At 38.7% G+C, this 17,774-nt stretch overlaps 1 protein-coding gene across 2 annotated transcripts in view; it reads left to right on the forward strand.

Moving 5' to 3' along the window:
• dock1 (dedicator of cytokinesis 1) overlaps positions 1-17,774 on the forward strand; it is a 562,483-nt gene that overhangs the window by 521,297 nt on the left and 23,412 nt on the right. For both annotated transcript variants that reach the window (XM_048551079.2, XM_048551080.2), the window contains exon 47: positions 7,978-8,115. In XM_048551079.2, the coding sequence (XP_048407036.1) occupies positions 7,978-8,115 (138 nt within the window). The remainder of the gene's footprint in view (positions 1-7,977; positions 8,116-17,774) is intronic.

Below are 17,774 nucleotides of genomic sequence, written 5' to 3' on the forward strand. Positions count from 1 at the left end.
AGAGAATGTAGTCAAAACTGGATGTCAAAATCAACCCAAGAAAAGGTAGCTATATTTGCTTCTAAAACAAACAATTATATGCTTGTGGAAATTGCATTACATTGTGCAAAACGCCCTCTACCCAGTAGTGAGCACTGAACGTTTACGCAGTTATCAGAGTTATTGAGATCATCCAGTGGTTTTGCATGTACCATGATTTGAATCAAGGATCTGTTTCAGTTACAAAATGTCTTCACAATGAATAAAGTTTTGTCATTACACAGTTTAATCTTTTTGTGTGTGCGTGGGAGAGTTTCTGACCTTTAATATGGTGCTTAGAAGCATATTTGGTTTATCCCTGCAACTGGACAAATCTGCACAAAGCTCCTTCCACAAATCTCACTTGCCATCTACCCACGCATCGTTCCATGCCTTTAGTCTTGCAAGTGAGTACGAGCGGGGCACAACCTCCCACTCGTGACAAAACCATTTTCCAACAAATATATGAACTAAAGATTTGCCCATGTATCATGATTTCTTGCACTTGCAAATTAAGGGGAATAAAATCTTGACTATAATACAAAAGCTTGATCAATCAAATAAAATATAACCCACAAAATAAATAAAATCATACTGTTGACATTTTTTCTAAGTGCTAATCAAACAACTTTTTTTAAAAAAAGAAACAAATAAAATGGAAAAGCATAAAAAAAAGATTGGCTGAAGGGCTAATTACTATTATATACATTTTAGCAGATGTGATAATTAAGAACCAGCAATATAGTTGCAAGTCAGGATTGCGTGTACCTGGGGTTTGAATGATGTATTCCCATGCATCTGCTGACCTTGTGCCTAGAGGTCACTAAGTGCATAGATCCTATTGAAGGGATTATGGTAAGTTACTGCATTGCGTCTTGTAGGTAGTATGCACTACCGCTACTGTGTCTTCAGTGGAAGGAATGATTGTTTAAGTTTGTGGATCAAGGGATAGTCAAGTGGGCAGTTTTGCCCTGAATGGTGTCTAGATTGCTGATTGTTGTTCGAGCTGCACTCACCCAATCAGGTGGTAATTAATCCATCTCATTCCTGACATGTGCCTTTATAGGTGGTGGACAGGTAGTTAATAGTCAGGAAGCGAGTTTGTCACCTCAGAGATCCAGATTTCTGACTTGTTCTTGCAGCAAAAGTATTTATTCAGCTTGTTTAGTTTAGTTTCTGCTCAATGGCAACCATCAAAATGTTGATTGTGTGGGATTCTGTGATCATAAATCCATTGACTATCAAAGAGTAAGAGGTGGATTCTGTCTTTTTGGAGATAGTTATTACCTGGCATTTATGTGGTGTAAATGATACCTGCCACTTATCAGTTCAAGTCAGAATTGTGTCCAGATCTTACGTTTATGGACACAGACAGTTTCAGGGTCTCCTGCTGTGATGAGATGTGAATGGTACGGAATGTGGTGTGATCATCAATGAATATCCCTATTCTGACTTTGTGATGGAGAAAAGGTTATTAATGAAAAAGTAAAAGATGTGCAGGCCCGGGAAAACATCAGGAACTCCTGCAGCAGTCTCCTAAGATGATTGACCGCCAACCATAACCATCTTTATTTGTGCTAAGCATGGCTGAAACCTGTGGTGAGTTTCCTCTCGTTGACTTCCAATTTATTCAGGACCCAAACCCCAAGCCTATCTCTGAAATTGGTCCTCCTGAAATTAAATATTTTCACTTTAATTTTCTTTTTTGCCTTTTTCCATAGCTAATCTAAATCTTATAACACTGTCATCACTGTTCCCTAAATATCTCCTCACTCAAATTTGCAGCAGAACTTAGTTGAAGTGACAGGGATTCTGTTCACCAGTTAAAAGTATCAGCAGAATCCTATGTCAGCTTTGCATGGGATTCACAACGCAATTTAAGTTTCAGCAAGCATCTATGTGGGTAGTGTCAGGCCTCCCGCTCGATCAAGTCCTTGGTTAGGCAGCAATCCCAACCAGAGAGTTGCAGCAATTAGAGTCCAACAGCTCCCTATTTCTGGCAGTGCCACTGAGTGTGGCAGTTGTTGGTGGTATTGCACTGAGGCTTTCACCAAGAATCACCACTGGTTTCCTGGACACAGCAAGTGTTAGTGGGATGAGGTTTGCTGGAAGGGGATTGTATGCAATGTTTTTGAGAAGATTTGTAGCTTGGGTTGTGAATGAGGTTGTAGACATGCTCACCAAGCCATTGGGTTTGGTCGCAAACATCTCGTCATCCTGCTAGGTAACATAGTCTGTGCACTTCCAGTGAAGCCAGAGGCACACTGATGATGTTATCTAGCAGGGTGATGAAATGTTTGCAACCGTACCCACCAGCTCGGCGAGCATGTCTACAACATCACTATGCAACTGCCCTGAACTTATTTCAGAAAAGTTTTCTTCTGCTCCATCTATGCTGTATATTGCATTGGTATCATTTGATATTTAGGATAATTAAAGGCCTGTTTACAATAATCTAGTTCTTGCATCTCTCTGTAATTTCCCTGAAAATTTGCAGCTCTATATTTATCCCACCAGTTGGTGATGTAAAGGATCCATCCATTAGTGTAATGGCACTTCCAGTGTTTCTTAACTTTAATAAGATTGATTCTGTCCTTAACCCAGCAGGACAATGCTGGCAGCCCTCTCCTTTCCTTCTCTATCTTCCCTGAATTAATTGTGTCTAGAAATATTCAGCAGCCAACCCTCCCCTATTATTGCAACATTATTCTCACATGTAAATATTCGTGCCTGCAGTTCAAAATTTTATTTACCACACTCCAAGCATTTACATACAAGCACTGTTTGTCTGGTCTAAGTCTTAAAGAATGTCCTTTTGGCCTGACTTTATCTAACACTGTAACTATTAATTTCTAATACTAGTCCTAAATATCTTGCTAAATCATTTATGCGCTTTGTTTATCCTTTCTAATGCCACACCCTGGCTCCCAAACCTGCAATTTTATTTAACACAGCCCAATGACACTAGCAAACCTCTTAATCCTGGCTTTGTTGAGAAGGCAGGGTTGTTTGGCAGGGAGGATCTGATGGATGGAGGAGATCTAGGCCCTGAAGAGGCATCAGAAAGGGCTAGATGAGAGAATAACAAACCCTTTGACTCAATGTCTTTGCAAACAATTACACCATCTCTAACTCCCCTTTCTCCGCAGACGTCTTGAATATGATGTTATACATGTGCACATTTATCATTCCTGGAAGTCCATGTATGATTTTCTCCAATTAGCTTTTGTCCTATCAGAGCAGCAAAGTGGTTCTCAATAAGTCTCAAGTGAGATCCTAAGCTTTGAAAAAATTCATTCTATTCATTCTCCAATTCATTCTTCTCAGCCTGTCTATATCCTTTGACATACCTCTGCACCATTGTTCAGCTGAATGGAACTGCACCCACTTGTTTTTATAACTATCTAATCAGAGCTAAAGAACTTTCCTGACTCCATTATGCTTGGCATGTACTGATTGGACCTAACCCGTCTGTTTCTGTGCCGTATGACTCTGTGTTACTTCTAGTGTGTTCATGGCTGTATTTGTAGTCGATTCAATTTCTCATTCACATATTGCTTCTTGCTAAAATTAAAGTATTTGTTTTTACATGTGACAACATCTAGCTTTACCTCACCACCAGTTTATGACCTCATTGCTGTTGCTAAATTGTTATACTAACTGTCTGAAATGTAATAGTGGTTGGATTGAAATATTGTCCAATTAAACATTGGTGTTGGGGCAGCCCATGACCAGAAGACATGGCAGGGACATGCTAGGAGCAGTACCAGCCATACTTAAAAATGATGCATCAATCTGGTGAAGCTGCAGCAAAACACTGCTTACATGTAAAACAGCAAAAGCAGATCTCACAACTAACAGATCAGATCAAAGCTCTGCGATCATGTTATGTACAGTTGTAAATCTAGTGATGGACTTTTAAACACTAAGTGGAGGAGACTCCACTACTGTCCCCATTCATTGTATTGAGGAAGCTAAGGACGTAAGTGCAAAATAACAACACTATAGCATTTGCAGTCACTTTCTACCAGAAGTACCAAGTAGATAAATCATGTTCGCTTCCTCATGAGGTGCTCGGCATCAGTCAATTCAGTTCACTCCACGCAAAATCTAGAAATGATTGATGGCACTGAGTTCTGCAAAGGCTAGAGGCTTTAACAATATTCGGGCAGAGGTCCAGACAACTTGTGCTCCACAAAATCTGTAACAGAATAATGGACTTCCTTTGAAGAGGAGGAGATGGTTCCTATGCAATTGAAAGACATTCCCATGAGAGACAAAAGTAGGGAAACCAAAGCCTGATGAAACAGGAGAGTAAGTTGAAGCAGAAATTGTATCGCTGATGCCAGGTTGATAATACAAATGAGTACAAGGCTCACTATAGGGAGTTCGGAAGGAAAGTGAAAAGGCAAGTTAAAGCAACAAAAGAGAGAACATGAGAAGAGGATGCTTCAAACATAAAGGGGAATATAAAACCTTCCAAAATAAAAAAAACTGTTCTAGTTGAAGGTATGAGTTAAACCATGAACACAATTAGCAGGCAACATTTCTGTTTGCAAACCTCTTATCTCTGGGTTTTTGTGTACAAGTTACAAGGAATAGGTTACTAATCGCCATCGTTGATGTGGTTGGGGTGTGATCTTTCCTGTAGTGTAGGAAATAAATGACCTACTGAATTAGTGTTCAGGTAACAGTAACAGAAATTGCTGGGGAAACTCAACAGGTCTGGCAGCTTCTGTTGGGAGAAACATTTGTGGACCACTGATCTTTCATAGAACTAATGAGATTTGTGCGCAAAATTCCACAAAAGAATATGATGTTGCAATCATAAGGGAGGTTTGGGTTTCACAGTTTGTGGTCTTATTTTAGTATTTAGGCAAATTTGCTTTTAATTTGAGTTACAGTACAAGTCTTACAACTTGAAAACTTGTGATACTTTAAGCCATTCACTGGAAGTTTGAATTCATTTTTTTTAAATATTGTTTTTATCAGTCTCTCCAAGTCGAGTGTCCCTCTGTGACACTATGATGAAGAAGTTAGCACCAATTGCATAACAGTAGCTGATATGGAAAATGTAAATACTGCATCAAAGTTGTAAAAGCACTTCACTGAAGTTGAAGTTATTATACTTTAATGTGAGTGCATTATTGTGTTGAACTATGCAGTAGGGAATACTTGGTGACAGCACTGGATGCAGTAAACCGAAAAATGCATAGAATTTGCCAGCACTATAATCATTTACTTGAGTGTGCAGTTTCATTTCTTCACTTACAACTCAACCCAAAAATGTAAAGACATAAAGCCATAACATTGCACACAACTGAATGCATGACGTGAATTTATTCCATTACAAGCCAGCAATGCAGTTAAATGCAAATTTGTTTTCAGGAATGAAAGGAATACTTCCATGACAAGAATTCAGAACAATGGGCATAAAATAACTCTCAGAAATCCAGTGAAATATATCTTGTAAGGCATAGCCCTTTGCTAAGAATGAGAGTGAAAAGAGGACCATTCATATTTAATTAATAAAAGCTAAACATTTTAGTTGCCTGTACTATGTATATGAACAGAGATCAATAATTAAGCAGCTTGGCATGCTTAAGACTGAGTGTTAGGTTAAAAACCAAGTGATAAGAAATTAATTTGAATTAGTTGGTGTTTAATAGTTAGAAAGACAAGGTGAGGTAATTAAAATGCAGAAAATAGATGACTGTAATTATTTGTTTGGTATTGACACTGAACCACATTGAGAAGTTAACAGAAAGGGTTTGAAATTGACATGCGTTGGAATACTTACAGTCACTTATAGTTTTATCCCTACAGGTGACGATGTCTGGCTGATAATATTAGCTGATAGAGTTGACTAATATCATTAGGTTTATAATAAATCCTGTTACAGGTTGAACCAGTATTCTCTGTAGAAGTATCCTGTTTGACCTTGAACTGTTCTTCCAATCCCACAACTGCTGTATTGCCAAAAGCACTGGTTTCCACCTCCATGGTATTGCATGTCTACATTTGTACATCACCTTTAGCAATTTTTGAAACCTTTATGCACATGATCCTGTGAAAGCTATATTTTGTTTCAACATTCTCCTTACTGGCTCCTGGAACTCTACCCCATTCATTCTATTCTTCTGAATGCAATTGCAAACCACGTGCAATAGCAGTGCACTAGTTTGCTGAAGTGAAGTTAGACTTGTGCTTCTTCAGTAATCACAAATGTAAAGTCTTCTTCCATGAACCAGTGCCTAGGGACAGTGCAACAACATAATTGTATTAAATATCTGTTAAGAGAGAAAAACAGTGTTTCTGTTTTGAGTCCAGCGTGGCTCCTTTGAACTGATGAGAAATAGGAATATGATGGGTTTTATATTGTTGCAAAAAGAGATTACGCTATGTCTGAAAAAAGCAACAAAAAAAAATGATTGCTGTCCTCAATAACAAAGTGTGGAGCTGGATGAACACAGCAGGCCAGGCAGCATCTCAGGAGCTCAAAAGCTGACGTTTCGGGCCTAGACCCTTCATCCGAGAGGGGTGGGGGAGAGGGAACTGTAATAAATCGGGAGAGAGGGGGAGGCGGACCGAAGATGGAGAGAAAAGAAGATAGGTGGAGAGGAGAGTATAGGTGAGGAGGTAGTGAGGGGATAGGTCAGTCCAGGGAAGACGGACAGGTCAAGGAGGCAGGATGAGGTGGTAGGTAGGAAATGGAGGTGCGGCTTGCGGTGGAAGGAAGGGATGGGTGAGAGGAAGAACAGGTTAGCTCATATTGTATCCATTGTACCCGGTGTGGCTACCTCTACATTGGGGAAACCGAGTGGAGGCTTGGGGACCGCTTTGCAGAACACCTCCGCTCGGTTCACAACCAACAACTGCACCTCGCAGTCGCGAACCATTTTAACTCCCCCTCCCATTCCTCAGACAACATGCCCATCATGGGCCTCCTGCAGTGCCACAATGATGCCACCCAAAGGTTGCAAGAACAGCAACTCATATTCCGCTTGAGAACCCTGCAGCCCAATGGTATCAATGTGGATTTCTCAAGCTTCAAAATCTCCCCTCCCACCACTGCATCCCAAAACCAGCCCAGCCTGTCTCCGCTTCCCTAACCTGTTCTTCCTCTCACCCATCCCTTCCTCCCACCTCAAGCCCCACCTCCATTTCCTACCTACCACCTCATCCCGCCTCCTTTACCTGTCCGTCTTCCCTGGACTGACCTATCTCCTCCCTATCTCCCCACCTATACTCTCCACTCTACCATCTTCTTTTCTCTCTATCTTCGGTCCGCCTCCCCCTCTCTCCCTATTTATTCCAGTTCCCTCTCCCCATCCCCCTCTCTGATAAAGGGTCTCGGCCCGAAACGTCAGCTTTTGTGCTCCTGAGATGCTGCTTGGCCTGCTGTGTTCATCCAGCTCCACACTTTGTTATCTTGGATTCTACAGCATCTGCAGTTCCCATTATCACTGATTGCTGTCCTCAACTTGCTGAAATGTTTCAATTAAGCCCAACTTCAGACCATAAGTGCTGTCCTTCATTTGATTTTATTTTGCCAAATGCCAGTCTGTTTCATGTTTTTACTTTCAGACAGAGTTGTTCTTTATTCTACTGTTAACAATTACACTGGATCAATCCTTTGTTACTATGCCTTTTGTCCCATGACATCTTTGTTACTTAATGTTTTTTCCCCTCCAACATAACTCTGGCCTTTCCTTTTGTTCTGTCTGACTCTTGCCATCATTTTTACCTCTCCATAGACTCTAAGACCTATTGAGTTTTACCAGTACTTTGTGTCTATTGCATTATACTTGGATCTTTCCTTGCATTTTTCAACACTATATAAGTTCCCTCACAATTCCTTTTTGCCCTATAATGTGTTTTGAGATATTTGTTATGTGAATGGAGATGTACAATATTATTGTGGAACATTCACATTGTGCATTTTTTGAAATCATTTAGATCCCATTCTTGAATGAAGGTGTACGAATCCATGGTGAGAAAGTAACTGAAGCATTGAGACCTTTCCATGAGAGATTGGAAACCTGTTTCAAAGAATTAAAAGAAAAAGTGGAGAGACAATATGGAGTCAAATCATGTGTACGTATATTTTTTTGTTACATACCAAAGATGAAGATGCTCCACTGTAGCTTTTCTGGCTTCGCTTTCAGTCTAAGGCAGAAACATCAGTGTGTCAATTAAAGTTCATTCATCTGAAATGTTAATCGTTTCTCTTTCCACAGGTGCTGCAAGACCTGATGAGTATCTTTAGCTTTTGTTCTTTCTATTTCAGATTTCCAGCATTCACAGCATTTTGTATCTTTCCATTCTTTGGTTCCTTAAACATGGTCCATTGAGATAAGTTGTAAAACCCTAGGACAAACTAAATTGTTTTGTTCAAAGTTCATGCTAACTCAGTTAGTTCAGTTACTCTTGTGATTAGCTCATTGAACTTTGGAACAATGTAGAGTAGTAATTTGCCTAGTGATTCACTCCCTATGAGCAAGCATCTCATTGCTCCACATATCTTCATAATGAGTCATTGTAACTGAAGAATCATTTTGTAATGGCTGATAGGTTCAAACTGATATTAACCTGTTCAATATAACATACTATTACATCAACACAAAGACCTCTTGGACATTTAACAAGCTTTTGTTTGATCCACAGTAACTGTTGCTGTCCTGATGGGCTAGAACCAAAAGTTAAAGTTAGTGGGTTAAGATCATTTCAGGGGTTCAAGTGCAAGCAGTCCAAAAAAGGGAAGCTACACGGTTAACATGCCCCACAACATGTCTGCTTCTTCCCATAAAATCAGGATATCCCAGACTACTGTTTCCCCTCAATGTCAAAAGACTACCACTGAATCTTCACCCACCATTGTGACTTTTGGTAATACCCTCTTCAGCACCAGAGTTGATCAACATGGGCTTGTTGTCTGTACTCCTGTCTATCACTCCCCACTTCTGGCACCTCCCAATGATCTTCCCCTCTTCCAATGAGCCTATCCTTTGTATACGACTTACTATCATTGGCTTCAGCACTTTGGCATGCTTCCTACTTGAAGCAACTTCAGCCCACCATTCATCCTGCCAAAGTGGGCAAGACTGCCACAAAAACATGTGTGAAGAAATTCTGCAGCAGGACTTTAATGAAACCTATTCTTCTGAACTCTTCTTCTTCTTCTACTCACCACTTGCAAGTATGTCATCACTCATTTGTGGCTGCATTCCTTGTTGCGGATGCTAAGCTCCTCCCAGATACCTTGCCTATAGGGGAACAGTTGCCAGTAACTCCCAATTTCCACACCATGGTCCTTGATGCCTGGGAAGGCCCACTGTCTTAGAGAACCTTGGGCCTCTGGACTAGTGGAGGTGGCGCTGAGGATTTCACCAGCTGTATAACCAACAAGCAAAATCCTTTGGTTACAAGTTATATGACACACGAGATGGAACATGGGAAGTCATCCACCATACTTTGCAAAACAAAAAGCAGTTACTGCTAATCATGAATGAAAGAGACATTTAACCTACATACAAAACTGAGTACTTAGTAATTGAAAAGACTTTAATAACCCACAACTTGTAGCCTATTGGTTGTTATGCCTGCATCTTTGCATGCTAGAAAGTATAGTTTTGACAACGCTCTGCACCTTGGTCTGGCTGCACCTATGCACAGACAACAAAAAATAGCACCAGCAACAAGAGAAAACAGGTAAAAACTGAAAGATTTTTCTTTCTTACTGCATCTTGTATAATTTAGGACAGTTATTTGGAACAAAATTGTTTTGTGTTGAAGGGAAGGATACCATTGTTCACATTACGGCTAGAAAAAAAATTAAATAATGTGCCTTAATCATGAACATTAACACTGCAATCAGTGTTTCAGTCAATAATAACAAATTGCCATTATTTTAACATCAATAAGGTATCTGCTTTAAATTAAGTGTGCGACATTTATAAACCAGAGGGAGCCTTGTTCCAAAATATAAAGCTTCTTTTTAACTTAAGAAAACAGCAACCAGACATAAAATTACATATACAAAGCTTTTACTTATTAAAGCAGTTATATAGTGACTAAGTTCTGGGCATGCAATCTCATTAATGCTGCAAAGCTTCAAGGTGATCAGGTTCAAAATAGCTCTGTGCAATTTGTGTGTGTCCATATTCTGTCCCAAATGTATTTTAACATCTATGACCCATCAGTTATGTTTCTTCCCAAGCAACCATCTGTTCTTTTCTAAATTGACCTGCACCATTCACAGCTTTCCAGCTCTGCCATATCAAAAAAAAACAAGAATTTTTGATGCTTGCTCCCATAAAATGCTCTTAGGCTGTGTTTAATTTGACAAGATTTCAGCCATTGATTAAATTGTAATATTCATATAAAAAGCTTTGTTATAAAGTTGAAAGTAAGGAATAAAATGCTTGCATCTTAAACCAAGTCACCGCAAATTCACAGTTGGCAAGAGAAAAAAAAAGTCATAAACTGAAAAATGTACATTAGGAAATAACCCTAGCAATCAGAGAGAAGTAACAGGTCGATGGTTTGATCCAAGCCTCCGCCAGCACTGAAAAGCTAAAGATGGTCAAATATTTTAATGGAGACATGCAAATAGCGAGCTCAGAGGGAGGGGAAAAAAAGCAAATAAAACCTTTGTGAGATTGTAGGAAGTGAACTGGCAATGTTCCTTGAATGTGATCGATTAAAATTTCACATAGTGTTTAACATTTTATATTATACCAATAATGTGGTATGTGATCTAAGTTCATCTGCAGTGTTACAACAAATTTTTATAGTTAGACAGCAACAAGAATGATAAACTCAAACTACAGAACGGCCCTAATGGCCCACCTGCAATACTATTGGAGATCTAATCGTTGCTATTAAGGTATTTACTGCCTTTTGGATGACAGTATTTCTGGTGTTCAGTGCTTTTCATTGTTAAATAATTGTAAAAATACTTTCTCCACTGTTTCCATTAACTTGGCAGGGATTTGGTAACCAGAAGACAGACAGAATAATTTCAAACAAGGAGAGGCAAAATGGAGCAGTTTTATAACCAAGCTGTTAAATTTTACTTGAAAGAATAGTGGTAGTGAATTAGGTTGTAACACATCGAAAGGAATTGGATATGAATATGAATTTGAAAGTAAAATTTGCAGAGAAATGGGGTAAAAAGTGGGACCAGCAGTGATTGTTTTAGATCGCAAGGCACAGTGGGCCAAATGGCCTCCCCTCTATGATTTTGCATGCACAAGTATATGATCACAATGAGAGATTTTATGAAATGTCTCCACCCTTCCAATGCAGGTATTCCACTAAAGAAATTTGAGCCCCAACCAATACTCCAATCCTCAATATCCATTCTATTTCTTGCAATATTCTGAAATTCAGTTTCCTATTATTTACACCAGTCATGAAAAGTATCCTTGTTTTTGCTATTTCTTTTCATTGTGTGTTTGGGGTCACAATCTAAGTTTTTGAACAACACTGGAACAAAACTGAGTGAATTATTTAATAGCTACTTAATGTTTATTTTCTAAGTAATGAAATAGAAAACACTTCAATTGTACTGTCCAAATAATTCAAAAAGAGAGAATTTTAGCTTCATGACAAATAATGACATTTTAGCCTGTGTTCTTGAGTAAAATATTAGACCACTCAAGTTTGAATATGCATAGCATTCTGAATTTATTTCACATACAACCCATTATTTTCTCAGTGAATGGCTTCCACACAAAACGAATAATTGGATGAGAAATGCAGAATACAATCATGTATATCCAAAAAGCCTGACCCAGTTCTGCTTAATGACTTAATGTAATACTTTAATTTGAATAGTATGTACTACTTCCCTATGACATACAGTGAAATAAAATCAATTAACCTTGCATTTATAGTCCCGTGATACACTAGTACTGAATTAAAGTTTGCAATTTGATTATAAATACTTTCTATCTGCGATGATCTCCAGTAGAATGAGGAAAAATATCTAACCAAAGCCAGCTACAAAATCCAACTTAAGAACAGCATGAACTGTAGATAATAGCAGACAGTTTCACCAGTTTACAGGCAAAAACAGGGTGATGCTTCCTGAAAGTCATGGGTGAAAACTGTGGAAGCTGGACTGCGTGCATCTTTCGGATGATAACCCTCATTATGCAAATTAGAATTCAGTGATATAAATAGAGCCCAGATTGGCATTTTGAGAGATAATTAGACAGCATGTGTGCTTTGCATACTCCCGACAGATACAGCTGAAGAGGATCCAAAATGGTAAGTGCAATGTTATTTTTGCGGATTAGGAATGCTGGTTAGGGTTTTGTAAGAATAATCTGAACTGCTAAAATCCAATATTCTCGCCCCACCAAATCTACCTTGTGACAGCTCGCAGGCTGTATTGGGTGCCTGCTCAGAGTTCACAGCCTTTGGGAGCCAAATATGACCTCGTGCACTGCCTCAGTTGGATGCCCATTGCAAAAAAGACAAAAGATACAAATAAACTGAACAGGTTCTGCCAATTCATTTTAACATCTAAATATCTCATTGTTTTACTGCCTTTGTGCTATTGTCAGCAATATCTCTGAATCTATATCTTACGTTTGAGACAAATGGCAGAACTTGGTTGACTTAATCATATGGGTTAAATTTCCAGTGCGGGACAGAAGAGCTGCCTTAGAACACATATTGTCTTTTCAGACAAGCCAGTAAACTAAAGTCCAGCTTGCTTTCTCAAGTCTGTGAAATGAATTTTTCAGTGCTATTTCTGATGCAGTGGATAATATTCTATTTCAATGATTACATCAGTATGGTTTTCCCAGCTACTCTCAGTTCTGAGGAAGGGTCACCAGACCCAAAACATTAACTCTGATTTTCCTTTCACAGATGCTGCCAGACCTGCTGAGCTTTTCCAGCAACTTCTGTTTTTGTACCTGATTTACAGCATTCGCAGTTCTTTTGGTTTTTACATCAATACAATTGTTCATTTCTCTTCATATTGGTGTGTATACTGCTGTTGGATATATCTATTTAACAATAGCTAATTAACTCAAGATAATTTACTAATTATATCACCAAGACATGATAACATTAAGAAGCAGCTACATGAATGCAAATGTTTAATTTCTTCTATGTATCTTCAATTTTTTATTTTCCATGCTGAACCAGTCACACATGATGAGTTTTTAAAAATTGTGATGAGTTCTTAGCATCAAATTTTTGATCAGTTGCTGTCTGTGACAAGCTGTGTTCACAGTGCACCCATAAATTATATTTCCAAATTGCTGATTTTAACTACTAATTTCAATGGTCATGAAAAAAAATCGAGATCTGAGCGTTGAAAATGAGAGCACCTGATCAAATGATCATTCCAGTTGAAAATATAGTTGATTCAGCATGAATACTTAAACAGGACACATTGTGGGTCTAACACACTGAAGCCAGTCTTGAGGAACCAAACATGTTGAGGCACACCACAGCACATTGTTTTGCTCAGCAAATGTAAATTGTCAGATACAAAGCTCCAATGAGCCTTCTAAAGTAGTAAGTTCTTAAATGTATTGACATTATCTGGGATGCCGTGTTTTACCTTTATAATTATGATCTCATTCATCTGCCTTTTCTCTCAGATTGGAGTTACTAATGCTGAGATTCTGTCACTAATAATCTCGTTAAATTTTATCCATTGCTTAGGCACTTGTGTGCAGAGAAAGGAATATTTATTAATATAAAACTCCTCCAGATTTTACAAAAGTTCACTTTGCAGTTTGTAAGAAGTTGTTTAGACGAGTCAACAGAAGTTGAATTGGGAAAGAGGGAGCAATACCATTTGCCCAGTCTTCACTGGAACCACACAGGGACCAGTGCACTGGCATGCAGTTGACTTAGGACAGTAGAGTGGGAATTAATCTAAATAGCTTGGGGAACGATTCATGAGATGGGGATTTGGCGTATTAAGGAGAAAACTGAAATTGACAATGATAAAGGTAGCAGTCACAAAAATGCGACAGGAAGCAAACAGAGCATACAAACATGAAATTGCCATGGAAAATCTGAGCAGACTGGGGGAAATGGCTTTAAGCTCACAAAGGGGGAAGAAGGATTCGAGTGAAGGAGTTTTACATATCTGGAAATAAAAGTTGACACAGTAGAAAAGTATGTAAATGTGTATAAGGCAAGCTGAGAGTGACAGGTAGAAACAGAGTGTTTAAATATAATGGTGTATGAGAGGATAAAGTTCATGCAGGGAATTGTGGTTAAAAATACCTCTGAAATATCTTTATCTAAATATCCAGAACATCTACATTGAAGTGTGTGAACTCCATATAGTCACCCGAGGGCAGAATCAAACCTGGGTCCCTGGCACTGTGAGGCAGCAGTGCTAACCACTAAGCCACCATGCTGCCCAAATGATTGGGAACAAGGTGACATGAAGTTTAATGTTGGGAGGTATGAGATTATATGTGAATTTGTAAATGTTGATGTTTAGAAAAACTTAGGTGTGTCAGTACATGGAACATAAAAAGTGAACATGCAGTTACAGCAAGCATTTGGGAAGGCAAATGGCATGTTGGCCTTTATTGCAAGGGAATTGGAGTTGAATAATAAAGATGTCTTGCTGCAGTTTTGTGGGATTTTGGTGAGACTGTGCCTGAAATATTCTGTGAAATTTTTGACTCTATATTTTAAGAATGTACTTGCATTGGAAGAAGTATTGTGTGAAAGTTTATTAGATTGGTGCCTGGTGCAACAGCATTGTTTTATGACAGGGCAAGTAAATTGTTTTCTTTTCTCTCGAGTTTAAAAGCAAGGCAGTCTCATTGTAACATTATGATGGGAATTGACAGGGTAGATATCAAGATATTTTATCCTTTAGCTGGGGAATCTAGAACAAGGGGCCACTCAGTTAGGTTTGAGATTAGCAGTTTCTTTACTCAAAGTGTTAGAAATCTTTGGAATTTTCAACCCAAAAAGGTTATGAATGCATCATCATATTAATACATCATCATAGTTGTGAGAGACAGACCTTTTGTTTCTCAGAGGCACAAGGGATATGGGGATAAAGGTGGCGTAGTGGACTTGAAACCTGAGGTCACCCATTACTATTTTAAATGGCAGACCAGACTGGACAGGTCACAAGATCTTCTCCTGCTCAGACTTCCTATGTTCTTTATGTCCCGTTTTTCATATACATCCCATTTTTTTCAGAAGTGAAAAATATTTAACCTTTTAAATGTAAAAAATTGTATACATAATTTTATCTGAATATTATTTTATCCTTTTAAAGTCCCTCACTGCAACCAAAAAAAACACCAAATACCAACTTGAGAGCAAGTGTGGAGGTGCTGGATGTATAATGTGTGTCAGTGCTATCTTATCTGCCAACCATTTACCCATAGCAGAAGGGCTAGTAAGCAATGAGTTCTCAATCCAATAAATTAATAGCAAATTAAGGATAAATCAACAGGCTGCCTGGAATTTTCCAGTAAACCAGTGGAGACCCTAGAGTATCAAGAACAGGCTAGCTATTAGAATGTGCCCTCCCCTGTCCAGGCATACATTGTAAGGACTTCCCTGACTACCTGGTTCCCCTTCTACAACAGGTATGACCTGGCTACTGTGGTCTTATTTTAAACGATGTTATAAAAGTGTTGAGGAAGCAGATCAAGATGCAAGTGCCCTCTCTTGCTTACCCAAACTACAAGCTCTCCAGATTTAAGAGTCTGTCTCCCATTCTTAATCGATGGTGCGCTTATCGTCTGGTCATTAATTGAAGTAAATCATTGTTGGGTGACTAGCAGGACCAGTGCCCACATTCGACCACAAGTAAAGGTCCAAATCTAAAACTTAAAATCCAGCCACATGTGTCAGATTTGTGAGGAGTTGTTTTTCAGTGTGAGTTTTTGCTATTTTATAGCAGCAAGCACTGTCCATATTTCATATGGGGATTCACTCTGGACTACTGATCCAAATTGAATTTGGTATATTTTCAGTAAAACCATTTGAATATAAAATACTGATAACAGTGTGTAGCACATGCCTACTGTAGTAATGGTCATTTGTTGTACAGGCTGGCTGGAACCAACATTTAGTGTTTAGGGATGAACTAATTGAGGGGATTAATATCACAAAAATGGTACAATAGGATAATCACAAGTAAACTATTTCCTCTGGGGGATCAATCCTGATGTAGAGAACATATTCATTAAATTGGATCTAGGACATTTAAGATTGAAATCTGGATCCAATTTTCACACAAAGGCAGTAGAAATCTAGAACCCTCAGCCCCAAAGTTTTCCTGTGCTGTATGTTAATTAAAATTTTCAGTCCTGAAGTTTTGAGTTGAGTAAGGGTATCCAAGAATATGGAATAAGGTGACTAACCAAAGTTGAAGTACACACCAGTAATGATCGAATAGAATGGTGGAACAGACTCCTTGAGTCTGCTGGAATTTAATTGATTAAACCAGCAGTATTTATAGTGCACTGAGGTCCATCCTATCCATTAGGATTGTGGTTTCTAGGTTGATACAATGAAATGATCTCACTGGAGAAGAGAAGATTTAGCAGTGATATGATTTCCATGTTTAGGATTCTCACAGTCTAGACTATGACATGCTATTCAGGAAATCAAAGTGAAGCACATGGCCCTCAGTTGAAGGGGAATAAGTTAAAAATAAGGCAGAAGCTCCTGAATTAGCTCATTCAGTGCAAATTAGATTTGTTTTCAGAAGAATGATATTTTGAAGTTTAGAAATGACCTGGTAAACATAGGTCTAAATTTTATGGGCCATCTTTGCAGTGCAGTTCTGAGGTCAGTAAGAGGAGTTCAGGATTTGGGCTAGAGGGAAAAGCCCTACATTTATACTGCTTGAGCCTTGAGGGGATGAGGGAAGTGGAGACTGCCTCAATTTTGACCACCTTTTAGGATTGAGTCCACCAACTTACCAACACCTATAGCTCTGGAGTAAAAGCAAAAACAGAAATTGCTCGAAAAATTCAGCAAAACTGGCAGTATCTGGAGGGAGATAGCAGAGTCAATTTTTCAGGTACAGCCACACTTATTCACGGTTGTTCTGAACCCAGAATGTTGACTGTGCTTTCTCTCCAAATGTTGCATTCCTGCTGAATTTTTCTAATTGTTGCTGTTTTTGTTTCTGATTTCTGGCATCAGTAGTTTTTTTTTCAGTTTTTTTGCTGTTCTGGAGTGTTTGACTTAACTTTAATTGTAAGAATTAAGTCGGTTATAACCATGGGCTTGCATTGTAACAGGTCTTTCAGTCCTAATTAGCTAAGAGACCACAGTGAGTACATATCTAACCACTATGAGTTTGTTAATTCTTGCCAACCGCTGCCCCTGTACATGGTCAGTGGCATCCTGGAACTCTTGATTAGTTTACCAGTGAATGAACAGCATTTTAGGTTGACTAGATTTTATATTGGTTTCTCAAGCGTGGTGGTCATCTTATTGGTATCATTTCCTATTGTTTCCTGACTGGTGATCAGTCGCATGTGGAAATGTTCTTGTCATTATAGATTTTCCCTTTTGGTTTGAAGCACTTTACTAAGATAATGAAGCATTGCAAGGTGATTTATGTTTGCTTGTGACAAATTGATTCACTCAAGTGTTCCAGCGAGTGCCAGAGCCTATCAATATACTTAGTTATAGGAATCATTTATAAATCTGTGATTTCACAATAGTTGCTGGTGCCTGAAATAAGTTAGCTTAAAAAAAACTTTTTGTTTTCCAGATACTTA

This window comes from Stegostoma tigrinum, chromosome 20, assembly GCF_030684315.1.
Source record: "Stegostoma tigrinum isolate sSteTig4 chromosome 20, sSteTig4.hap1, whole genome shotgun sequence".
Taxonomy (NCBI): Eukaryota; Metazoa; Chordata; class Chondrichthyes; order Orectolobiformes; family Stegostomatidae; genus Stegostoma; species Stegostoma tigrinum.